Source organism: Epinephelus moara, chromosome 16, assembly GCF_006386435.1.
Source record: "Epinephelus moara isolate mb chromosome 16, YSFRI_EMoa_1.0, whole genome shotgun sequence".
In the NCBI taxonomy this organism is placed as follows: Eukaryota; Metazoa; Chordata; class Actinopteri; order Perciformes; family Serranidae; genus Epinephelus; species Epinephelus moara.
Window position 1 is genome coordinate 20,076,445 of NC_065521.1, and position 26,566 is coordinate 20,103,010.

A 26,566-nucleotide genomic window follows, 5' to 3' on the forward strand; every position below is an offset into this window, starting at 1 on the left:
CAGCTTTAATAACATTTTAGCCACTTTTAGGTCATTGTTTTGGTCACCAAACACGGTATGGTTGAGTTTTGTGTAGCGCTGTCATGATGATTAAATTTCAGTTGACGATAAATTGCCTTACAAATAATTGCGATGTGAAATGATGCCATTGTCGGCAAAGTAGTGTCAGTTAATCTCCATATGGTTTGCTGAAACAATTTCTTTGGTGCACACAGATTTATTTTAAATAGCTTGTTCTAAAACTGTTGTTCAGGCCGACTTAATATAACAAACATGTGGTTCAAGGCGGTTAAAGGAGGTTTGATTTTATTGCAACAGGGAAACACTAAGCCAGTGTTCTCTGTGCCAGACCATAGTTGGGACAGGGAAGACTCTGTTTAGCCTCCAGGCCCAGCGTTGATGCTAACTTCAGGGTCAACCCCCTTCACTGTACGCAGCAGTTGGGAAGCAGGACAGCAAGGAGAAGCAAGGAGCTGCAGCACTCACAGACAAACTGAAGCCTACACTGTACATTTACTACCACTCCACAACTTTACTTTCAGTTACCTTTCTGCTCTGATCACCAGTATCTGTCTGCTTTGAGCGCATTCAACATCACTATCGCTCCCTCTTGCTCAACCCATGCTATTCTTATGACATCATGTTTCCATCCAAATGTTTTTATGTGAATTCTCTTATTTGACAAGCTGAGTGGAAGCGACAACTCCATCATAACTTTCTCCACAACTGTCAAACACACTGCTGCACCTGTAAGGGAGACTCTCCGCTATAAATCAAGTGAGCCGTGACTGGCACCTCTCTGTTATTATCTTGCTTCAGAAAGCAATAGTACAACAATACATTACAGTCTCATACAATGTGAGCTGAAACTGAAAAACTTGCCCAGCAGCTCTTTGCTTCCATGTCTTTTTTTCTTACATTAGAGCCTTGTGCTCAGGTAGACACTTTATTTACTGAGCTGATGCAAATGTACCTAATGTACTTTCTTTTTGTTGATTTTGTTGATTATTCAATATGATTGTGGTCAGCTCCGTTAATCACAATCAGGTGATTATGTTATAATTGTGATAGGTGAAGTGTCGTGGCTCTCACCATTGCTCTGTAAAACCAGCCGTTGCCAGACCAGACAACTTCAGACAAGCTGAGTATACACTTCCTGCTCAATGTGAAAAGCTGAGGGAGCTGAGATAAACCAGTGACTTGTGAAGAAAGTCTGACGTCTAGCAGCTGAATGCCCAGATATGTTTCTCAGTAAAACCAGAGCTAAAGGGCCAGTGAGTCCTGGACTAACATTAATCTGAATCTAGCTGTATTCTTAAGTTGGTCTGTGCCTGCTTGATGTGAAAGTACATACGTCTTTTTTAACAGGTTGATAAGCCAACGGTTTCCCAGGGCTGTGCGTCTGTGAGTTTGTTCTGGAGTTTTTCTGCCCCTTGGTGGTCAAAATAACCTAATTCAACTTTCACCACTGACCAAAGTGTTCTAAAACAACAGAGAGTGGTTGATGTTATTTCCCTGAAATATTATCTATAATGCAGTAAGGGGTGCATGAAAGCCTGCACGCTAACAGAAGAGGATAGAAGTCATCCACTAAATTAATTTACCTTTTCATGGCAGAGGCCACAGACGGACAACCTTTTGTACTCTCTGTTAGCAGACAACACAGACTGATGCTTTCACTTGTATACGTGTCTGTGCAGGGAAGCCGCATTGCAGCAAGCTTGCGGAAAATATAAAGTAGGTGTTGATGATGGCTACATACATATATGTGTGTGTGTGTGTGTGTTCCTTACACAACATAGTGGCTGATCCTGCTTTAATCCCCTGAAAATGTAAATGTTGCACACCCACCCATGTGTGTAGCTTAAAGGAAGCTATGTAAAGAAATAAACATCTAATCAACCGATTTCACTGACGTACACAGCAGTGAACTTTATTTTCATATTCCTATCAAAGTATAAAGATCAATGCAAAGTAAAGTTTTACAGCTGTTTTATTTAAAGTTCAAATGTACTAACACACTGTGTGATTGATCAGCTGCTGACAGAGCTCAGTGTTTCCAAGTCGCCCTCTGCCACTACGTATCTGGTATCTGTCAGATTTCTGTGTCACTCTCATACATGTAAAACAAAGAGCTCATGAACAGCATCACGCTGTTTGGTTTTCAAAGCAGGGACAGATCTGACCATCCATGTCCTCAGTACAGTATGGAAATCCTACGGGGAAGCGGATGAAACAGAGACACTCAAAACACAGAACATACAGTCATATGTTGAAAGACACAGAGGGTCGGGAGGAAGGAGAGAGATTTATAGGAGAAGAAGAAGAGATATATATGTAGAAGTTGAGGTATGGAAAGATAGAATGGGACGAGTAAAGAAACATTCACACACTCACATATGCAGTACACGTTTACATCCATCTATTCCACCTTCAGCAGTTTTGCCTATGAATTGCCGACAAGGTTCCTTCCAGTTTTATAGCCTCCGGCATGAACCCCCAGACTGTACCTTTGGTACAGCGTGTCCCGTGGCAACACAGCGGAGGCACAGAAGAAGAAATACTGCTGAATTTAATCCAAAGTGAAACGTCCTTGAGAAAGAATTTTGTGGCTTTTAGTGCTTATGTTCTCCTAAGTGAATGGATGAGTGAATGGTTGTTCGGTTCAGAAATGTCTCACCGTTTTTTTGGGAGCGAGTGTGAGTACTTGGGGGTTGTGGTGAGTGATTGTTCTGTATATGTGTGTGCACTGTTGCGTTTTGAAATAACTGCTCGGGTGCTTACTTGCATTGACAGCACTCTGTGCGGTTATGAGCATGGCTGTAATGGTGAATAGCAGAATGACAAGGACAAAGCAGGAAATAGACAACTAGAGCAACAAATGGAATATAGAAGGTCTTCGTAACAGGAAATTTATGGTGCTGATGCCGTTTCCAATTCTGTGCTTCGCTGACAAGCTAGACGACTCGGAGGCTTAAATTGTTTCTCTATGACTCGTCTTTTGACCTCGTTAAAATTCTGACTGGAATTCTGACTGGGCATGTTCAAGCATCTTCAAGCAGAAAAGCTATTTTTATTATTTGGCAGTGCATTCAAAAAGGCATTTTGAGGCCTTTTGCTTGCAAAAAGTGAAAATGCTTCGTCTGCATGCATTCACAGAAGCCCTTCAATTGAAAAACTGTATGCACATTAAAATATATTGTCACTTTTTGCAAGCAAGAAGCCTCATGTAGTCTTGTTGTTTTCCCTTTTCCCCCACTAGATTTGATCCAGATTCCTGAAAACAAAAGTTTGAAAAAAAGTGCCGTACAAAAACAATGGCCATGAAAGCACAGAACATACAGTACAGCAACAAAGATTAAAAGCAAGATAAACAACTAATTTAATGAGCGCGTATCCAGATTTGATGGCTCAGCCACCCGTAACCAAAGACCTGGTTTATCTGATGTCCCAAACAACATAAAAAAGCAAACCCTCACTGGAACCCACTCTGGCTGCATCTGTAACAAATCCAACATTTTATCAGTGCAGAACAGATGCTTTTTATCGGCCGAGGTATATTGTTTCTGGCAGCGGACTCCTGCCTCATACTGCCATTTCTATCGAGGTCAGCTATGTAAAGAGGCCATCAGAGAGACACCAGATAGTGAGGAGGAAAAGCAGACGAGAGACGCTGACTGAGAACGAGAGGCAGTGTGAACAGGACAGGACAGCAGGACGGGAGGAGGAGGGAGCAGGGCGGGACAGATAAGTGTCGCACGCGTCATGGTTGCCTTTTTAATTTGGCGAGCTCGCTGAGAAATCTGTCCAATTAAAAAAACAAATGTGGAACAAGCATGCAGGTCATTTAGAATACACACACACACACACACACACACACACACACACACACACACACACACACACACACACACACCGCTGCTCTCTATCTGTGCATGCCATTGCTCATTAGGCAATGTTCCCTGTTGTTCGCTGCTGCTGCGGCTGCTTTCACTACACTTATTTTGTTTACATAACTGAGTCAGGTCAGGCAGCCAGGATGCTTGTTCCACTCTCTCTCTCTTACTGTGTCTTACTCTCACTCGCTCCCCCTTCTCTATATACTCTCGTTGGGGAAAAGCTAACTAACTTCCACGCATCAATGCTGAGTGCTCACTTACTGTATGTTTCCGCTTTTGTGGTGTGTTAAAGTGGCCTACTCAGGGGCGTCGGTGGCTTAGTGGTAGAGCAGGCGCCCCATGTACAAGGCTGTTGCCGCAGAGGCCCGGGTTCGACTCCAGCCTGTGGCCCTTTGCTGCATGTCACTCCCTCTCTCTCTCCCCCCTTCACACTTGTCTGTCCTATACATTAAAGGCTAAAAAGCCCCAAAAAATATCTTTAAAAAAAAAAAAAATGGCCTACTTAGCTGAAGCCCAAGGAGACATAAACCACATGCACAAACACATCAACACTCCGGATCTCACCTGCATGTGTATTCATATTGTAAACAGGCACAGTGGGTGCATAATGCACCCTGCAAACAGTTCTTGATTGTTTCCTCCATAAAATACCATCTCTGTACGTCTTATTAATTATTCCAGCGACAAAGCCTGACTGACAGACAGCATATTGTAATAGTAGAGCCAAAATATGACTCCGCATCCATACAGAGATTTGACAATAATATCAGTGATGCTAATGCAGGCTAATACAATTATGTCGACGTAATACCATCTATTTGGTCAGGAATGATTTGATAGTTGTATAGGATCATTCGGTGTTGTGTGGGCATCATATTCACACCCTGTTAATCACAGTAAGACACATTCTCTCACTCACCTCTGGTGGTATCGAGATGTGCACAGAGACTGTTGAGGTTTTGGAGGAGATTGATGAACAGTTCTCATTCAAACAACTTTCCACAGAAGTAATAGTCCCTGTGAAAAATGTTTACAGTGTATGGATGTGGATGATCCAGGGTAAACTGAGCATGTCTGGAATCACAAGTTGCTGTTATTAAATGTGATTTTTAATAGCTCGAGGAACACAATCAGTGAATCTCATCCACATATGGTGCAGTGGCAGATATATGTCACAAACTGGTCACACAAAACCAAAAGTAAATGCCCGACCAGGATCCTGACATGGACAAAACTCCTCAGTGACACATGAAAAGAGTGTTTATTTTATAGGTCAGTAGAATCGTTTTATTATTCCAGGTTTTCTATTCCACTAAGGTTTAAAACAGAGCTTCTGACAAACGGAGAGATTGCGTACGACACTAAACACATAATAATGATTTAGCTGCGTTTTAATTGTGCAGAGTTTATTTAGAGCGATAGCTGACGGTGTGGCTGATTTTACACTCTGATTCACCACTGCAGCTCAGAATAACACGAGACACCTGAGTGATGAGAACTGGAAATAGAAACGAAAGAAAAATAATCCACACGCTGATAATTGGCTCCTGTGATTATAAATGCAACATTTCCCTCAGATAGAATTCATCATCATTAACTACTTCTCCACTCTTTGCTTCAGTGGCAGAAACAGTCTGGCTTTACTGTGGGTTTCTATATCACATATTCAGAGTAGTTTCACTTTTAACATTTGGAAATTATTTCGTATGTTTCTACATCTTCATATTCTGTGTAAAATTATATCATTAAAGTCTGAGTAAGAGCTGTCTCAAATCATCACTCTGCATCAAAATTCCTCTAAACAGAAGCTGCTTGGTGTGCAGACTTATCTGTTTTCTACGTTGCCAGACGTGTCTTTGGTCCAGCACCCACTCCATCGGACACTGGGATGTGTGTGTCTTTTGTACTGTTTTTTAAGAGTATATTGCTTGCATTTCAATCTACACATTTTTGCAGTCACTTAAACAAAAGGGTCAAGGCCTGCGACTGTACAGTTAGTCCTCAGATGGTAGACACCTGTGTGCGTAATGAAAGTCTCCAACGTGCTGAGCAAAAATTGGAAAGAGTGGAAATTGTCTGAACTTCCACTGGGGTCCACAATGCCCATTAATTCTTTCTCTTTCTTAGTTTCCTTGTCTTTGTTGCTCAGTCTTTACCGTCTGCCCACCTCATATCATTATCTAATGCTCTCGTCTTCTCTTTGTACTCGCTCTCCTTCTTCCTTCATGTTCCGAGGAAGCGTACCACCTGTTTCCATGGCAACAGCTGTTGATTGCCACAGGTGGACACAGATGCTGTTTGATTAAAACAAATAGGCTGCAGATTTGATGTTAAAGTCACTTGAAGTTTTCTTTTTTCCATCTCTGCACAAATAATCATTGACAACTGGCTGACAGGAGTGATCTAATGCCAGCAGCTTATGTTGTGTTAGAGCTCTGTTTGTGTGCACACCTTTCCATGTATCTGCAGTATGTGTGTATAGGTGTGTGCCCCTAAAGCAGTTGGTGTGCATAGATTTAATGCAGGGTGTGTGTGTGTGTGTGTGTGTGTGTGTGNTGCACATGCTGCTACTCACGGTGTGTGTGTGTGTGTGTGTGTGTGTGTGTGTGTGTGTGTGTGTGTGTGTGTGTGTGTGTGTGTGTGTGTGTGTGTGTGTGTGAGCCGCAGACTGGCTGAGCACAGGAACACATCCATCACTGTGGCTCTATATTATCTGTCCTCTGCCCTGATCTATGCTCAGTGGGTATATAAACATGTCACTGCCTGAGACAGAGGAATTCAGGGAGACAGGGATATGTCCACTGGAGCTTGTGTGATCGACCTTTGTGAGGAGTGTGAGTGCGCGCGCGTGTGTGTGGATTGCTTCGACTACCTCTACCTCTAGCCTTCGCTCCTCCAAAACCAACATTGATTCAGAATAAAATACTGAATCAGCTGCACTGGTCGAGCCTCTGGAGGAGAATCTTTAAATACGGGGACATCCAGATGAAAACCAAGCCCGTGGTATAGAACAGACACTTGTTCTTCTTTGTAAGAAGAGAAAGGTAGACAACAAAACAAAACCAGCATGTCTCATGAACTATACAGCATCTATACATGGGATTTAATGTGCAAAGTTCATAGACTCTATGTAACAATCTACAGACATTTTAAGTTACACAAAAGCATCAAACAAAAAGATAGAAAATCACTGTAGTTCTATCTAGTTGTTGTGATTGAAGTAGAAACTCCAGGATGGTAGAGGTATGTCTGTTATATGCAAGTCAAATTAGTGAGGAAACTTCATTGTGGTTATTGTGAAATGTGCAGCAAATCCCACACCTATACTGTGTGTCGGAGTCTGAGGAGCTTTAATGACTTGAACCAAAAACACAACAGAGCAGCCTCGCCACGTTCAAACCAGTCATTAACTGAATGAAGAGTTTGTTTACTTGTGTTAAACGCCGACATACAATCAATACGAGAGCGGGAAGGCACCAACTTTAACGACCGGCACCAAATTGATGAAACACAGTAACCCAAAGAATGGTGTAACAAGGCCTGAATTTGACTGCGTGTGTGTGTGTGTGTGTGTGTGTGTGTGTGTGTGTGTGTGTGTGTGTGTGTGTGTGTGTGTGTGTTTGTTCTTCTTATTAACTGTTTAAAAAGCAAACATATTGTTTTCTAGGAAGTTGTATTTTTTAAAAATGTTGATGTGAATGGGAAACCAATCCATCAAACCACACGGATACTTTGTTTCCAGTCTTCATGTTATGACACAGGGGTGCAGCTATAGGCAGAGGACCCTTAATGATTAAAGGCGTACAGAGCTGCGCAAAGGGCCTGGGACATGGGTTATTTATTTATATAAAGAGATTTATTTGATCATCTGTGGTCAGAGAGTCTAAAATTTGTAAAGATTACTCAGTACTACTTATTTTTTGATTACTGAAGTGTATGGGTGTTTTTAGAAATGATTGAAAATTGTAAAATTACTCAATCATTAAAGCACTGTGCCTTCTTAAAATCATATTTAGTTTAATTAGTAGAATGCGTGCACCTTCACTAAAAAGAAACCTGTGTCAACTGCCTTCTCTTTCATTAATGCTACATTTTAGGGTACTTTCATACTTTTCCAAAAGTTGAAAAACGTAGGTTCATTTACCTGGTTAGCCCGGTTAGTCTAGGCTGGTGTGAAAGCTGTCTCTCGAAACAACCAAACCCAGACTGCTTGAAAAGAGTCTGGTGCAGATTTTTGTGGTGTTAAAGCAACAAACCAACCGACCACATTTTATGATAGCAGCAATGTGATTTCAACATGAAAAGCTAAGCTACTAATAAATCCATCTTATTATTAAATCCATTCAAGAAGCGATCATTTGACCCGTATAAGGTCATATATATTGCCCAGTTATGCTAATCAATTTGGTAACCATGGTAACACGTATGCATGTCAGTGCAGGTATCCCTGATTAAGAAGCTTTGAAACTGCTGTGCTTAGGGGTGGGGGAAATTTCCGATTCTTAGATGCATCGCGATTCGGACGTGGACGAATCTGAATCGATTCACAAACGTCCAAATTTTGATTATTTAAATCTGTTAATTAGAGTAATACAGAAGGTTCTAAATAATGCGGAACTAAGAAGCGCGGTACGTGTCATCTCCGGGACACTTTGGGATGCGCACCTGGAGCAGACACGCCGACACGCGCACAGAGGAAAACAAACATGGCTGACCGCTACCCACCTCGCCGTGAGAGCTGAACAGCTTCTTCTAATTTAAAAGCAGATGTGTGGAAATACTTCGGCTTCTACAACGTTGACGGCGGAAGCGAACTGGACAAGAGCCACGTTATATGTAAGCTGTGTCGTGCTAAAATAAAATACTTTGGCAACACAACAAACATGAGAAGCCATGTAACTCGATACCACCTGACGGAGGAGTCAGGGAGACGGCAGGCTGTTGTTGCTGCGGCAACTAGTGGCGCTACCGACCAGAGAACAATCGAGGAAGCAATTAGAAAGCTGCCACCCTCATCGGAAAAGGCGAAGCGAATTACGAAGGCCATCGCGGCATTTATTGCCAAGGATTTGCGTCCTTATTCTGTCGTGGAAAATCAGGGATTTCGAGCACTGCTGCATACACTGGAGCCCAGATACACCATCCCATCCCGACGCTATTTCACCGACACTCTACAACCAAACCAAAACAGAAGTCATGGCCTCACTGTTGAAGGCAGGCAGGTAGGAACGCAGTTACATGTGATGCGTGGACGTCTGTCGCCACCGAATCATTTGTTACTCTAACTGCGCATTTTATCTTGTGATTTAAGATACCTGTTGTTACCTTTGGTTCCGTACAACGAAGTTGTAACTTTCCAGTTTGCAAGCATTTCCATCTATATGTTTAATAAAATATAATGGAAATGAATTAAACTCTTTCTTATTACAAATGCACTGTTTTTAAAAATTGCAAGTGTTGAATGCTTATTCAGTGAGACAAAAAGAAATGTGTGTTGTGAAAAAGTGCATCAATACACATAAATTAAAGATGCATCAATAATCGTTTTATAATCGAATCGTAGCCCCTGAATCGTAATCGTAATCGAATCGTGAGGTGCCCAAAGATTCCCACCCCTAGCTGTGCTTGTATCCGACCGTACTTTGTCAGTTCATTAAAAAGTGTGTGTCAGCGATCCCACAGTAATATACCCTAATCATTATTTTTTCCTCCTGTTAGTTCATAACGTGTGGTCGATTTGCAGTCTAATGATACTAATAGTGCTTTGTGACACCAAAGAACATTAATACACACAGCAGAAGTATTAAAGTAAATTTGACTTCCTCATGTGGGTCCTGATGATGCAGGATGACAGTCGCCAAAATCATCTAGTTACCTGTCAGTCTATATAACTTAATGTTTACTTCTCTTGATTTTTTCGCTTTACCTGGACCAAATGAACAGAACTACAGGTATGAGAACATATCATAGGAGAATAATAATCTTGTGTTTTGCAGCATTGCAGTGATTTTACATCTCACCTTGCCGAAGTGTACTCTGTACTCTTCAGTGTGTTTAGAAGTGCAAAAGCTCACTCTTGACAACACCCATCCATCAGTGATGCTGTCAGAGGTTTAACAGACTTGAAACTTTAAACAAGAGAGGGCAGTCAATCACTGATTTGCAATTTGGTGTCAAGTTCCTCTTTAATTCCCCCCGCAAAATATGAAGCCGTAGTTCTTGCAGCCTTGAAACGTCTCTGCAGCTCTTCTGATCAGCCCCAACAATCTCCACCAAACAAGGTATGGTGGCCCGTATATAAGTTGAGGTTGAAACCAGGAGGTAAAATAAGGTCCAAAGAGCAGGTTGCTGTGAGTGTACAGTAGTGACTGAAGCCAATCCCAATGAGTGTATCAATATTTTATTGTTTCAGAGCTTCTCTCAACTGAATTTTGACAGCTAGACAGTAACAGCACACTTTTAGAGAGATACATTACAACTTGGAAAAGTGATGGGGAACCCGTATAAGCCAGTAAACATGCTGATATTATCCAAACACAAAATGCAGCAGAGGTTTCAGTGATGAAATGAACATACCCAGTTAAAGACAGAACAGAAATACACCATGTTTATTACTATTATGAAAGCCAAGTTCTACATTTCGAAAAGTAATCTGCAGGAACCGATGACCTTTACCATCACAGCCAGAGGTGCATTTTATCTGAAAGCCCTTTATCTGACAGAATTTCCATTACAGGAATCGCTTCTCAGTGATTTTCCCAGGCCTGTGGTATGTGTGCGGCTTACAGTTTAACAGTAACCATGACAGCGCTCGCTCGCAATTTTCAGAACTTAAAGTCACACAGTAATTTGTTAAGGTGTTCGGTAAAGCCCACCACAGCTGGAATGGTAAAATAAACAAAAAAAATATATGCAGCTTATGGGACTTTCTAAGAGGATGTGGGTGGGTTGCTGCGTGGCAGTAATGTTAACAGGAGCTGTTTCTATAGTAACAGCTCATTAGGAGGCAGTTTGAGCCGTGTGATACTATCCATGAATAAAGCACGTGTTGGGGAGGGGATGAGAAGGACAGAGAGAGACAGGGAATTGTCAGTGTGGATAAAGGCAGAGGGCAAGAACAAGAAAGAGTGGGAAGAAATAGAGACACAACGATGGAAGTTTATAGGAAGTGGTGAGAGAACATGTGAGCGGTCACACATGCTCTGCTGTCTATCTCTTGGTCTTACACTTACTCGTCCTTTTATCAGTGGGTGCCCAGCCCAGCGTGCTGTGTCTGAGCTGGTTCTAATTAAAAGGGCTTGGAAGTTAGTCGGCAAAGTTGATGGCGACAAGAGCTGCAAGGAAGCTCCCCTTCATTGTTCTCATGCCTGTTGCCGATGGACAGCATTGTGCGCGAAGATTTTGGGAAAATCGTCAGAAGGAATCTAATCACAGAGGTATTCTGCCCCGTGGCAAACTGGGCTGCACTAGGGACTTGGTTACTAATTGCCCTTTTTTCCCCATTTGGAGTGAGCTGTCTTTCCTCTTCACACACACCATCTCCACCTCTACCCCCCCAACCCCCCGCCCCCGCCCCCCTCCCACTCTGCCTTTCGTGTTCCCACCCTACGGCAAAGGGAGAGTCATAGTGTGCCATGTCACCCTGTGAATGTGTAACGCCAGGCCCAGGGCTGTCTTGGCCTCGCTTGTCCTCATTTGCAGTCTCACATTGAGCCTCTCTTCAACCTTTTACATCGACTGTACAAGGAGAGGGTTTCTGTTTTTGCAGGAGTTGCATTAACAGTTCCACTGATGGTGGTGATAAATAAAGACAAGCATCTTTGGTACTCAAGGACAGCACAGTCCTCCACTTGATTTGGCTTGGCATTTTGGTCACAGGTTTCTTGTGCACCCGATAAATATCCAAAATAATCTCATAATTATTTTGTGAAACAAAAACAAACCAATGCTTCTTTTGGAGTAAGAATAAATGACTGTCAGTTTTCTTAATGTAGAAGTCCATGGCATAGGTCAGCAATCTGTGAAGCATCCCTGATTGTGAGTAAAAACCCTTTGTTAATTCCATAATAATAAAGGATTTTTACTTACAGAGTGTCATTAAGCAAACTGACAGTCATTGTTTTTTATTCTTAGTGAACTACTTGCCCTATCTTTAAAGAGCACCTAATATTTTACTATCATCAACACCCAGTTTCTTGACCCTGTGCAGCACTCCCTATTTTTTCACCATTATCAGCTTCCTTTGGTGCTCTGCATGATGCAGTACAACCAGTGAAACGTGGGGGCAGTATATAAGGATGTAAGGTCAGGTCAGCAGCATTGTGAACAAACGACAACAACAATGGGAGGGATTTTGGAAAGAAAATAATAGCATGTTCTCAATTAACAACATTAATTATAACAACCTCCTCACTTTATATGTAATTTGTATGCCTCTGACAGCTGTGGTCTTGAGGGAATATCCTCAAATTTGGCACAAAGGTCCACTTTGACTCAAGGATGAACTTATCTGTTTTTGGTGGTCAAAGGTCACTGTGATCATGAAACACATTTTTGGCCATAACTCAAAAATTCATACACTAATTATAACAAAATTTCACACAAATGTCTCGTAGGATGTAATAAAGTGATGACATTTTCTATCCAAAAGGTCAAAGTTCAGCTTCATTGTGACATCACCGTGTTGTACAAAACACTTCTCTGGCCATCATTTAACGTAGAATTTAACGTCATTATGAACAGAAGGGGAGACTGAATTTGCAACTCTTATCTTGGGTGCCCACCTTGAAACTTGTATAGATCTTCTGTGCTGCTGGGTGAAAGATGTTTGTGAAGCTTTTGCTTTTTACAATATGTAGATTCATGACAGCAACATGAATAATTGGAACATTGTCTACTATCATGGCTACAAATGTTTGGACAGACAACTCGATTGGTTCACAGAGGGAAACAATTGCAAGGTGGTAATTCTAGCTTAATTGTCAAGGGAGATGTTGCGACGTTAGCCAAGGATGATTTGTCCCTGATCAGCCTCTTAGTGGATGCACTGCTTAATATTCCAGACATAGCCAAAGTATGCTGGCAAGTGCTGTTTGCATCGCAGCTGCTACTTCAAGAATGTTGTTAAAAATCCTGTATATAAGAGCTTACATAGGTAAGAGGTACCTGAAGTTGGAAGACTAGACAATTAAAAGCTTAGTTGGAATTGTAAAGGTTATTTGTGAGTAGGTGTCTTGTGCGTGCAATAAGTGGACTAGATTATTATCAATCTAGAAAAAACTGATGGGTGGAGTTTGAAGTTAAGGCTTTACATGAAGTTTTAGAAAAAAAAGGGACCTTGCACCTACAGTCAAAAAGTTCTTGCCATGATTTGGGTCTTGAGCCGAAGCTGTAAGAAGATCTGCACACTAAAATTCAGACCACAATGCACCACATCCACATTTCTCCTTTATTTCCCCTTAAAGGGATAGTGCACCCAAAAATGAAAATTCAGCCATTATCTACTCACCCATATGCTGAGGGAGGCTCAGGTGAAGTTTTAGAGTCCTCACATCACCTGCGGAGATCCCAGGGGAGAGGGGGTAGCAACACAACTCCACCTAATGGAGGCTTAAGGCGCCCCAGATTCAAACGTCCAAAAACACATAATTGAAATCACCATACTGCTCGTCCGTAGTGATCCAAGTGTCCTGAAGGCCCGGCATAAAAAGTTGTTTGGAAAAATGTCATTTGAACTCTGTTTTTAGCCTCATTGTTGCCTGTAGCTCCAACTGCCTCTCTGTGCACCGCAGTCACGTGTGTGCGCTTGCGTGCAAGACCAGCGAAAGCACGTGAACACATATGAACACGGTGCCCATGTCTCACGGTCTGCGGTGCACAGAGAAGCTGTTAGAGCTACAGGCTACAGTGAGGCTAAAAACAGAGTTCAAATGACGTTTTTCCAAACAACTTTTTACGTTGGGCCTTCAGGACACTTGGATCACTACGGATGAGCAGTATGGAGATATTTTGTTGTTTCAATTATGTGTTTTTGGATGTTTGAATCTGGGGCGCGGTAAGCCTCCATTGTGTTGCTACCCCCTCTCCCCTGGGATCTCCGGAAGTGTTGTGAGAACTCTAAAACTTCACCTGAGACTCCCTCGGCATATGGGTGAGTAGATAATGGCTGAACTTTAATTTTTGGGTGCACTATCCTTTTAACAGCTTAATGAAATGTTAATATTCCTCTCTGAAATGAAAGAATGCTTATGAACTATTTTAGGGAATTGTTGGAGCTTTCTCCCACAAGTGTGCGATGGGGAAAAATAAGCAACTGAAATTCCAACAATTTAGATAATGAAGACCTCTAACAGTTACTGTGCATAATTGGCTCTCAGCTCTGCCATCAGAACTAACTAGCTAAACAACAGTACTTTCAAACACCCAGACTCGCAGCTTTTAACTACTCGTTGCTAGTTTTAAGCCGTGGGAAGTCTTTAAGGGAGTGTGGTAAAGTGAAGAACATGAGCAAACTGGGGTAATTATCCCCCCACACCCACACCCGCTCCATTTTCACAAGGCATCAGGAGAGCTGCTAACACCGGGGAGCTGGGGAACAAGACCACGGGAGCCCACTCTCACTGCTCCGCTCAGTCTCAGAAATTCACAGTCCAATCCACAAATAACCAAGTCCTCATTGCATTTCTATTCATTATTTTCTCACAAAGTTACAGAGCTTGTGTCATGTCATAAAATAATATTCTTGACTTTTCCATCCAGCCATTTAGCACATTAGCATTCACTTTATACCATAGCATGCCGAGCGGGTCTTTCTCTCCGTCCCTTGTGGTTCCTTTATTTACCCCGAATGACCTCCTGAAGATTATGCCAGTCTGATAGGAGCTCTCATGCTATTACACAGAAACAGAATAACTATAATCTCATTCTTACCATTCAATCTTTGCAAATAGAAGATCAAATAAGATGAAATCTCAAAAATGCGGGGTCACTTTGTTTCAAGGATTAATATCGTCAGAGCTTATCAGCTGATGCATGCCAGAGCTGCTATTTTGTAGCACTGCTATGAGGCAAAGACAAAGACAATGATATCTGTGTAGAAAAGGCAACAGTGATATATTGTTTAAGGCAGCTTATCTGGCTCAGTTAGATCATCTGAATGCTGCTTTCAGATTTGATTTGTAATTGTTGCTGTCATGTTCCTTTATAGCAAATAAGACTGCACAGTTATTAATCTAATAGTAGCAATAGTACAAAAGATTATTATTTGAACAGCTTCCAGATTTGAGGGAAGATACTAATCCATGTCAGCCCTGTTAGAAGTAGATGGTGGAATTCATTTGGTAGCAATAGGGAACCAGGCTTTGTTACCACGAAGAACCTTGAGATCCTCTGGCAGTAAGCAGAAATGTATGCCTATATCCTAAAACACTAGGAATGTCCTGATCAGATCTCAAAGATCAGGATTGGGGCCAATTTTTTAACAAATCAGGATCCGAACCTTTGTTTGATTTCAGCTGTCACACAGGTGTTTACATGTGTACATTTCATATGTAGTGAATATGTTGAAACTTTATGTGGTCACAATGCTAGGGTATGTGTCTTGACTTTTTAGTTTTAAAACATGTGTTAATGTGTAGTTAGATTTAGGCACAAAAGCCACTTGGTTAGGGTTAGAAAAACATCATGTTTTAGCTTTGAATAAGCCCCATAAGCTGCAACTGAATACTACTTGCAGCATGCACGGCTGGACATGTCCCGACATTTTCTTAAAAAACATCCGCTTTTGTTGGTCTCAAACAGTGGTCTGTTGCCGTCTGGAGCTTGGCAGCCATCTTGCCGAGGAATCCACCATCCTCTCCTCCTCCTAATGAGAAACTCAGCTCATAAACATATAATCTGAGCCATATTGTAGGTATGAAACGTACAAATGTAACATATCCATGGTTTGCAGAAATTTGCAATGCCAACATTTTAAACTGTCGACTGGGCTGGTAAGGAAATGTCAGGTAGGGTGCCTTTAAATTTTCTTAAAATGTTTAGATTCATTTTAGCATAGTCCAGCGTTTACATTCAGTTTCATCATCTTGTCAGGTCATGATCCATCTCCATTAAGTGTTACATGCTCAGACACGACCACTCCAGGCTTTGTATAGCAGCAGCCTGCTACGCCTTGTACCCAGGGGACTTTTTCAATCTGAGGTGAGATCCCATCAATTTTCACAACATAGCGGAGATGGATAAAAAAAGAAAAAAATCAGCATGGGTTTTTGGAAAATGTTTCGCAATAGACTTAAGGAAGGAACTGATATGTTTGCTTGCCCACACACACTTTAAGCCTGTCACCTTTCTGAACTGTGGCTACATCGTCAGCCTTTATCAGAGCATTTTTAACGGTTACCCTTCCCCGATCAACAGGGCTTTAGTTAGAGTTAAAGATGATAGAGCCTTTCATGTGATGGGAAAAAAGATCTGTCACTCTCACACTGCCTGGCCCGAGTTTAACCGCATAATCACACATCATAGTCAGAGCTTGATTCAGTTTCTCGAGCATCAAGCCATTTTCTATTTTGAAACAGTGTTGAAAATGTACCACATTTTTCTTTTGCCTCTGACAAATGTTTAGCATGGACAGAAAAAAGAAGTTTACTTTCCATATTAAACCTCTGTACATGTTAGTATTATCAGCAAAATAAAGTGGAAGTGATGCCCTGGCCCTTTGGGACAAGAGGATGTCAAAGTAATGGCATGTTTAATTCTTAATCAACTCAGCGGGCCCACTTTTACAGTGAATGCTGCATTTGGGAGCAAGCGGCACATTCTGTTTGTACTCCCACACATTTGGCTGTCATAAATAGAGCCACACAGTGCAGATGGTAGGAGCCTTTGGGAGCCAAACCAGCCATCAGCAAGCAGACTTATTGATTTTCTGTAGCCTGAGAGATACAAAAAGCAACTCAGAGGGAACGATTGGGGCAACTGGAGTGTCTAGTCAAGGGTCTGAATATCTTTAAATGAGCATACGTTCACAAACACATGCACGTTACACACGCACACACACTTTCTCCGACATGACAAACAGATGCCACCCTCCTCCTCGCTTCTCTCATCTCTCTCCCACCCACTCCATACAAGATGTCCCACTTTCTGCTAGAAACCCACAAACAACTGTTTCCTTCGCACATGACACAAGCTGACATCGCTGTAAGTGTGGCACACACTGACAAATGCAGATGCAAATTTGTGAATTCCTCTGTGTCCACTTTGTGATGGAAATGGCTTTCAAGCCCTACTGTATCTGCAACGTTGATTTCCTGCCCACAGTGTTTTCTTGCTCTTCAAATCACTTGCAAGCTTTTAGTGCAAGAATTGGCAAAGTGCTCTGCAAATGGTTTGATGATGGATTCCTTGATGTGCTTCACATCTTAAAAGTGATACTTCACCCAAAATGCATCTTTTAAGAATCTGATACTCACGTCTTGTCAGTTTGAAAGGTGTCTGTAGTTTAATCTCTCACAAAGAACAACTTGGATTCATTTCACTCACAATGGATTACAGTTGTGATAAGTGTTCATGGCAGATTATAAATTATCAAACAGCTATAAGATCCAGAGCACATGTTCATGAATAAAGCTTTTAATTAGATGTAGCAACCACCATTTCAACAACCAGCATGTCTTCTTCAGATGAAGGCCATGTGTTGCATGCATAATCCAGCTCTTTGTTGTCTCTCTATACCAAGGCTACTCAACTATATCTGTCAGGGGGCCACATTTTTAGAAAGCTAAGGGCCTGGGGTCCAAACATTTTATCTGAGCTATTATTGTCATTATGAATGTACACTTGACACAACATACCACCGCATTTTCAAAATGTTTATTTCACTACATTGCAGTTTACATTAACTATTTTTACATTTTTACAACCTCTTCATGGCTCGGCAGTTGCACTGAGGAGCGCAAAACTTTTAAATGAATAAAGTCATTCACTGAGGAGCGCAAAACTTTTAAATGAATAAAGTCATTTTCAAGAAATAAGTAAATAAATATGTTAAGCTCAGACTTAGTTATTTTTCCTGACAGAATTGTTAGTCTCACAAGATGCATTTAATTACCATCAGAAATTCCAAAATCCAAAGATAATTTCTGTTTGTAAGAGTTTCTAGCTACGATAAATTATGTAATTTTGGTGATTTTTTTTTCAAAGAAAACATGCCTTTCAAACCTGCTGGCAGGTTTTGGGGTTCAGAGACAACTAGTCCAAGTGCACAGGAGCACTCTGCTGGCTCGAAGTATTTATTGTGGCAGAATGTTTTTTATTTGCACGCTTTTATTCGTGTTCAGATTTCAAATTTTAGTTATTTGTAAAGAGAACTGATAAGAGGCTGGAAATGGCCCACGGGCCGCCCGTTGAATTGGCCTGGTCTACACGCTCATTGCAGTAGTTTCTTTTTCATATTGTTATTAGCCTATTATGCCCTTTTGTGTGTTGACAATCAAACAATGACCATTTATGAGCCCTCCTGTTGGGTTATTGTAATTTAATTGTTTACCCAATAAAAATTTGATCACAAAAAAAAGATGAGAAAGGTAAGAAAAAAACGTCTCATATCCACAGTCCACAGACTCTTTATCTAACTCAAGAAAACACAAGTTTAAGGTTGAGGAACATAAAAAGAAAACACACTGCATGAATGTTATGTAAATAAATTTAGATTATTATATGTTTACTTGTGAGACTGCAGCCCCCTCCTATCCTCCTTCAGTTATCACCATGGAGCGCATGGCTTGGACAATGCAGGCTTTTTTGCTTCCATTTTCATGTCAGACCGCTTTCTTTTATTTCAGTCACTGTGCGTTCTCCCTTTGCTGTATTTTTGATTCTTCTGTAATGTCAGTACTGACGCACTGCAAAATCACACTTACTTTGTTTAACTTAATTTAACAATATATTGATTTCACTACCGCTGAAGTTCTCTACTTCCAGCCTTTTTTGGTGGCATCTCTTCAATTCATGCGCATGTGGCAGAGTATTTGCACAAGGCACAACACCTGCCCTCATATAGTGTTTTAGGAGGTGCTACCTATACTAAAAACAATTGGCCATGCACCACCAATGTATGATTAAGTGGGACTCATCATTCAGCACACCTGGGTGAGCAGAGTTGGATGGTTAAGAACATTTGGTGCATCTGGAGTTGACTGCTCTTATTTTTTTTCCTAACAGAAAATAAAGAGAAAATAGAGGAATGTATTGTTAGCTGCATGAGGTCCAATATGTTCCAAATACTTTTTGTCAAGTTATGGCTAAACATATCGGTCAAACACAATAAACAAGCCTCTAACTCTGACACTTAAAGGTACATCAAAACATCCACAGTTTGGCAGCAGGATGTTTCATGATGCTGCTTTTCTTTAACTTTAGCCTTTTGCCCATTAATTAACTGCACTCTGTAAAAAGCTACTTACATTAAAATGTGGAAAAAACTCAGGAGGTATATACTGTTAATTCAGGCTCAAACAGTTCTGTTTTGAATTGGGCTAGCAAGCGTTAACAACTATCACGCTGTTTCTTATTAAGACCACTTGTGTTTTGTAGGGCTGGAAAAACACAAAATGATTTAATTATTTTTCATAACGAAACTTTGACTCTGAACTTAATGTAAAGTAAGAAATCTTTAATACTGTATTTGCCACAACATTTCTTTATCTACAAATTCTAAGTGTGTTATTTTAAAGTATACTGCTTGTCCCTTCCAAAAATTGAGCACTTCTTAGTATCTAGCATCCCAAGCAAGAGAAGAGGACAAAATAATTAATTGGTCAGTGTTCCCCAAAATGATCCATATGATTGTTCCAAAAATACCTTTTATGAGTATTTGTGACCTGCCACTGGTAAAGTTTAAGCAACCAAAACTACTTGGTTAGGGTAAGGAAGAGATTATCTTCATGGTTAAACCCGCAAACCAAAACATTACTCCAGTGAGACACACTGGGAGGCACGCTACAGTAAGCTAGCTTGTTGCAAATGGTTAGTAACGCCATTACCAGACCAGGAATAGAAGATGAACTAAGGTCTCTTGACAGGGTTGGGTTTGGAGCCACTTCAGTGTTGCTGTACATTATTAGGGCGATGGCGAGAGAGAGTGTTGGATATAAACACACTGAGCCAAAGCACAAGCCACCATGCAGCTACAGACACTCATCAGAGTCTGTAACACACTAACATAGGTGAACCCTGAGCCGAAGCACGGGCCACCGCACAGCTACAGACTTACTTTAGCACCTAAGCCAGTGGAACACACAGTCTCTGGTTCCACAGCACACACACACCCCTGGAACCAGGGCACGAGAGCCACTGTGTGGCTATAGCCTCTTCTTCAGCAGCCAGTATTATCACGAAGCACACACCCACAGCTGTGAGCAGTGACTGCTGGCAGGCTGGGTAGCCGATTTGGACAGAAAGATTGAAAGGTACTTTAGTGACGGCTGTCTAGCTGGTGGTTTTATGATTGTGGTATTTAACAGACATGTTTAATCATGTATTTATTACACTGAAAGAGCCAAGAGAGCTTGTGGGACAAAGCAAACTTGCTGCAACACACAGTGGGCAATAGAAACAACACTGTTAGTATGCGCTTTAATGTCAGTAGTAATGTCGTTTTTATTTAATAGGTAGGGGTTATGCTGATGATGGCTCCAGTACGTCATTGAGCATGCTTGTTGAAAAAATCCTGGACACAGAAGACACGAAATCATTTGCCCGGATTTTAACAAGCCAAATTATGTTAGTTTTCATACATTTAAAAATGGTAAAATCAAGGAACTTAATCTGGCATTTCTAGTTTTTGCTGTATTGAAAACGTACCGAGGCGTGACAGCACTGTGTTATATTGAACCGAACCGTGAATTTTTTCAGCCGTCTTTAGTCACAACTGCAAGAGGTTACTTTTAAAGAAATACTGACAAAGGTCATTTTAAACAGAATAAACATAATAAATAACTATCCTGCATGTTTACTGTATGTTAACAGTGGACCAACAGGACCATCAGTTTAGACTAATTTAAAGAAATGAACTAAAATTATTGACATTAACATGAACGTAACCCAGATAATAAGTGGCTTATTGAACATTAATAACATTTGTCAGCTGAATGTCAGCTAGCTGAAAGTCTATTGAAACACTTCTTGTTGGCAGTCAGCACACACACCATCAACAGTGGACTAATGAGTCTAGATGAAAAGCTAATGTTGAGGAAATGGCAAGGAGACTCATTTATAATTTAGCTTCAGGTGGATAATTTTCTAATTGCATCAGGAAACCCATTAGCTTTTACATCAGACAATCTCATCTCAGAGAAATGGTGTCTCAAACACAAGCGAGAATCCTTCTGACGCAATGACTGCATTTACCCTAAATGGCCTGTTGGATTTAAAGAGAGGACGAGTGCGATGTTTCACCGGTGATAAGTTCCTGTTCGAATGTTGGAAGTTGCAGTAGTGCACAATCATAGTTTAAGCGCAGTGTTTGGTCTTGAACTTGGAAACAGCAAAAATCTCAACTCAAAGGCCCCTTACTATCTACTATCTGGGGCTTTCAACTGTAATATTATTTATGGCATTAAATACAGCTCATTTTCATCTATAGTCCCTCAACTGATTGGGTTCCCTCAGTGTCATGGACCTGTATTTTCATGGAAATGTTCAGGTTTTTCACTAATAATTTGATAACTGTTGATATAATAAAGTTTTACTGAGAAGGGAAGAGAAACTTCCATTGAAACAGTTCTTCCTATAATAGGGCTTCTTTTGCAGTTATTAAAACAAACAAATCAATTAAAATACCACAGGTTATTTTTTATTTATGTAGTTAATGTACAGGACAGACTTTGGGTCAATTTAATATTTTTATAAGTAGTCACAGAAATGTTACTTGTTTTGTACAATGGTGAGACTCTGTGAAATCAAAGAGCACAGAAGAAAATATTGATTAATCTTCCACCATGGATCCACTGTTTATCTTACAAAGGTCAAACTGTGTTTTTTTGTCTGGAACAGGTGTGACCATGAAGCTGATGGATGAGGTCGCTGGCATTGTAGCTGCTCGGCACTGCAACACCAACATTGTCACTGCCTCTGTGGATGCAATCAACTTCCATCGCAAGATCCACAAAGGTGAGGATGACACCGAGAATAAACTCAGAGTGTTAAGTCAGTGATACATGAAAATATCCAGAAGTTAAGACTTGGGCAGTATCACGGTGTTATGGTACACTGGGATGTGTTCATTTGTATGGTTTCGTTTGATGTATCATTTTAAGCACTGCACACCACTGCTGTCATATACTGTATACCCTGGTGGAATTCTAAGAAAGGTATTAAAAAAACATACACCACCCCAGCCTAATATGTACAGTACCTCTCCACAACATGCACTGCTGTGCTGGCAATGGGCTGCAGGAAGTTTCATGATGCTGCTTTTCTTAAACTTTTTCCTCTCGCTCATTAATGAACTGCACTGTCTAAAAAGCAAATTATATTATAATGTGGAGTCCAGTGTGGAGTCTAATCCAGAGTCTATAAATTCAGCTTTAGACAGTGTTGTTTTAAATTGGACTAGCCAACTGTCACACTGTTGCTAATCAAGGCCAGTGGTGTTTTGTAAGGCGGCTGCTATATCTGGAAAAACACACCATTGTTATGATTTAACAATTTTCCATTACCAAGCTCTGTCTTTGAACTGCTCACTGTTTAAAGTGAGAAATCATTTGTACTCTGTTTGCCACAATGCTCCTCAGTCTGTGAGGACTCTAAGCCTCTTATGTTAAAGTTCATTCAAGGATTTTAACATCACCATTATCCACTTAGCCTCTGACATCTTAATGGGAAAAAGAGTGTCCACTCACAAAAGTGGAAGCATGTATTCTTGCTTTTTCATTCCGAAAATTGAACACTGGGTTAAAGGTTTTATTGGCAGCACAGTTTGGACAATGCAGTGAATCCAAAGTGCTCGTCAGGACGGTTAGGAGCACAGATAAAGAACATAAATGTGAAAAGGAACAAACATGTCCTCCCACAGATACAAACCCACAGACAAACAAGATCAGAACAAGAAGAGTGTAGACATTTTGTACATGTTTCTCAAAGCTGGAGTAGACTCGGGGAGACCCACTATAAATAAGCTATACACTCCTTTCTCATTGCCAGTAGACTAGAGGCGTTTGTTGTCACAGACAGGTCAAAAAACAGGTTAGCAAATAGCAGAAAGCAGCATGGAGGCCAGTGAAAATGTTATGATAGTTACTTATGTTTTTCTCTCTTTCAAACTTGGTGTGGACTAATTAGGAATGAGATTTGAGTGCTGCTTGGTCGGAGACGTACAGTATTTTGTGGCAGCCTTAATTGTAACTGCCAGCAAAGGGACTGAAATTAGTGTGTTCACCAGGATGTTGTATTTCTATCACTGCCGATTGAAGCTGGAGCCATGACAGTGATTGTAACCTTCCCCATGATATTCAAAAACCAGGTCTTGGCAAGTGTTAGTGTTTTTTTTGTGCAGAGGGAAAGGGGACCGCTGTATGCTAGCTAGCTAATTCTTGTGTCATTTAGGCTCTGATAAACAGTGAGAGAGGGGCACCAGGGGATATTGGAAACACTTGGTTACTGTATGAAATGAAATGTTAATATTTTACTGCTGAATTGCACACAACAGAAAAAGTTTTGATGAATATGCCTTGAGTAAGTTAGACTGAAATGGTTTTAAAATAAAGATATATATGATAATGATATTAAATACTGTCACCGAGAGGAGATTTTAAAGGGCAAACATTATTTTGACAGTGAGATTGTGGACTAAAAAACTTCATTAATTATAAAAATATTGTTACTACAGTTTTCTCATTCGTCTTGTTCATCAGTATTTTTATGGAATCTAAATATGTCAAAAGTGACTGAAAGCAGCCTCTTCAAAGTGGTGTACAATAGTGTGTTACATTTATGGTTTTCAGTCTTTCTCGGCTCAGTGTCTGTTTCATCTGTTCATGTGCTGGAGATGATGTGATCCAGACATCCAGTGCTAACATTCAGATGTTATGATTATGTCAGGATATGATGTTAACAATGGACCAGCTAAGTCTTTCCTCAGTGTTGAATTATGAAGTGGAAAGAACATTTTATACTTCACAGCTCAGCAAAAGTATACCAGGTCAGCTGTAGGTTTATGCCATTTACAGTACATGTATTTTCAAATACAGGTAACTTTATTCAAGCAGGATAATTCACTCAACCCAAAAGTAGGTTTTCAAGGAGGCCTGAGTGAAGAATGAGTGGCTGCGAAGGATGTGAGGGAGGGGGTGTTTAAAACATTTACAACACACCTTTCTGGGTTTCAGGACCAGACAGCTGAACAGTACAGATTGGTTGAGATCCATGTCCACAGCTTTTCAGCTGCTTCTAGTCGCTCCAGTTGCTGCCTCCGTCTGTCCTCTGAGTTTAGGTGGTGGTGACATGATTTCCCCTGGCTTCCACAGTGACTTAGGTGTTATGTCACCAGTAGATTTCCCATTTTGCTGAAGGTGGTCAGACAAAAACCACAGGAGATGGGCTTAGGAAAAGAAGGGTCAAGGATCAAAACAAAAAAAGACACCCAAAACCGACTGGCATTGTAGGCTGCACCTGATCACGTGTTTTTATTTTCATTATTTAGCCAGCTAAATGTAGATGTTATGACATCACTTTGAACTATTTTCAGCACATCTGTAGTCAAGGTTAAAGTCAAACACGTTAAAGGATCCAAATGAGAAACATCAGGCTTTGTTGTGTTTCAGTCTCTCACAGTTAAAGAGCAGAAAGATCTGTTTCATCATTTGGCACTAACATTAAACAATCACACGGAGGAATGAATTAAAGCAGCTAGAATGTTAAAAAAAATTGTCCACTAACAGCAGCAGTTTTAATGTTATCATGAGCCTAATAAAGGATTAATTATTTGGTCCAGTATCAGGCCTTTTAGGCAGGAGTCTCTCACAGGGCGGGCACTGCCACATTACCTACTATACCAGTTGGATGTTTGAGACTACAGATGTCAAAGTTAAGGGTATATGGTTTGGTTGGGGTTTGCCAGTGCCAGCTAAGACAGTATGACCAGCCTGGGGCAAATAACCCAAATCACATGATTTCTCCATTGATATGTAAAAGCCATCTGGATTCAAGGAGACCAGGCAGACTAATGATTCCGCAGAAAGGCAAAGGCAGATTGTTTTAAAGCACAATTTAAATGCTTTCAAAAATAATAAATATGAAATAAGATTTCAGAAATCAACTTAAGAGCAGTCAATCAAAATTATATAAATATATAATTTAGCTATATATTATGGTGTTGGGTGGCCCACTGACCAGTAAATGAAAATGGATTATTTATTTTTTTCTACTTTGAATGTTAATAAGGTGCTATGGTGCATTAAAAGCATCAAATAGAGCTTGATAAATCAAATTATATAAATTATAAATTTAATGGAATAAATGGAATCCTATCACTTTGCGAAAGTGGCCACGGGCAAAGCAAGAGCAAGTTGAGTTTCCCTGGTCTAAAGCATATGCCATATAAACTGAAGCTAGAGGAACACACACCAGCAGAGACATGACAAAAATGAAAAACAGAAAAGAACATTAAATACAGCGAAATGGGAAGTTAAGACCCAGGACATTAAACAGACAGAGGTCTGTTGCTGAACATGGCTTATGTGGAGGATGCTTGGAGGATTTGTTTATACATTTCAGGAGGTCCTGCTGTGTCTAGCCTGAAAAGTGCACTCAACTAATTTCACAGATTTACAGTGTTGTGGGGTCCAGCAGCAGAAATATCCCTATAGAGCAGGGCATGTTCACAATGTAAACAATTATCATTAAAAAAAACACAGAAGACCTGAATTTAAACAACATAAAAGAGTTTGAGAGAGAATGAAGCAACTTAAAGTGTCTTCATTTGCAGGGTCAGAAATCAATAAAGATCCCAGATAAAGGGATTGGTTTACCACCACGATCTATATTTTATCTGCCATGCTGTGTGACAAAGCTGCACAATATATTTTTTTATAAACTTGATTCAGTGAGAGTAAAACAACCTTTGGTTTGATGCATTATCAACACAAAAGCAGAACAAATCCAAAATGTCCTTGATTCAGGGCCATTTGAACAGAAAAAGTAAACAGATGATTGTGGAGCAAATCGTTGAATGTGATGTGATTGAAAGGTCAGTGTGAAGCATCACGTTGTGGCTCTATGCCAGCAGTAATACTTAGAGAAGTTAATTGAGGTTAATTGATTGATTGATTGATTGATTAATTAAGTGACACATTTAAAAACACTTTAGAAAGTCATTACATTTCCATTTAAGACTATCATTAAAAATTATCTAATGAGCATTAAATTAAGCAAGTATTATTTAATGATTGTGTTGTATTTCTTTTCATTCCATTTACTTGTGTGTCCTATCACATTCTATTTTACACCTCATTTGTCACTTAATTTACAGTGAAGACAGTGAAGGTTTTCCTGGATTGTGTCTTTTGTGTTGGCTGTATATGATTATCTTGCCTGCAGCACTTTTGTTTTGCGTGTTTTGAGATGAAATGCTCGACTAAACGTAGCCAAAAGAGCCACGGCTGTGTGAG

At 40.5% G+C, this 26,566-nt stretch overlaps 1 protein-coding gene across 4 annotated transcripts in view; it reads left to right on the plus strand.

Annotated features, from left to right (window-relative positions):
• The window catches only part of acot7 (acyl-CoA thioesterase 7), an 82,742-nt gene that overhangs the window by 29,340 nt on the left and 26,836 nt on the right, over positions 1-26,566 (plus strand). For all 4 annotated transcript variants that reach the window (XM_050064141.1, XM_050064142.1, XM_050064138.1 and 1 more), the window contains one exon: positions 21,954-22,070. In XM_050064141.1, coding sequence (XP_049920098.1) covers positions 21,954-22,070 — 117 coding nt within the window. The remainder of the gene's footprint in view (positions 1-21,953; positions 22,071-26,566) is intronic.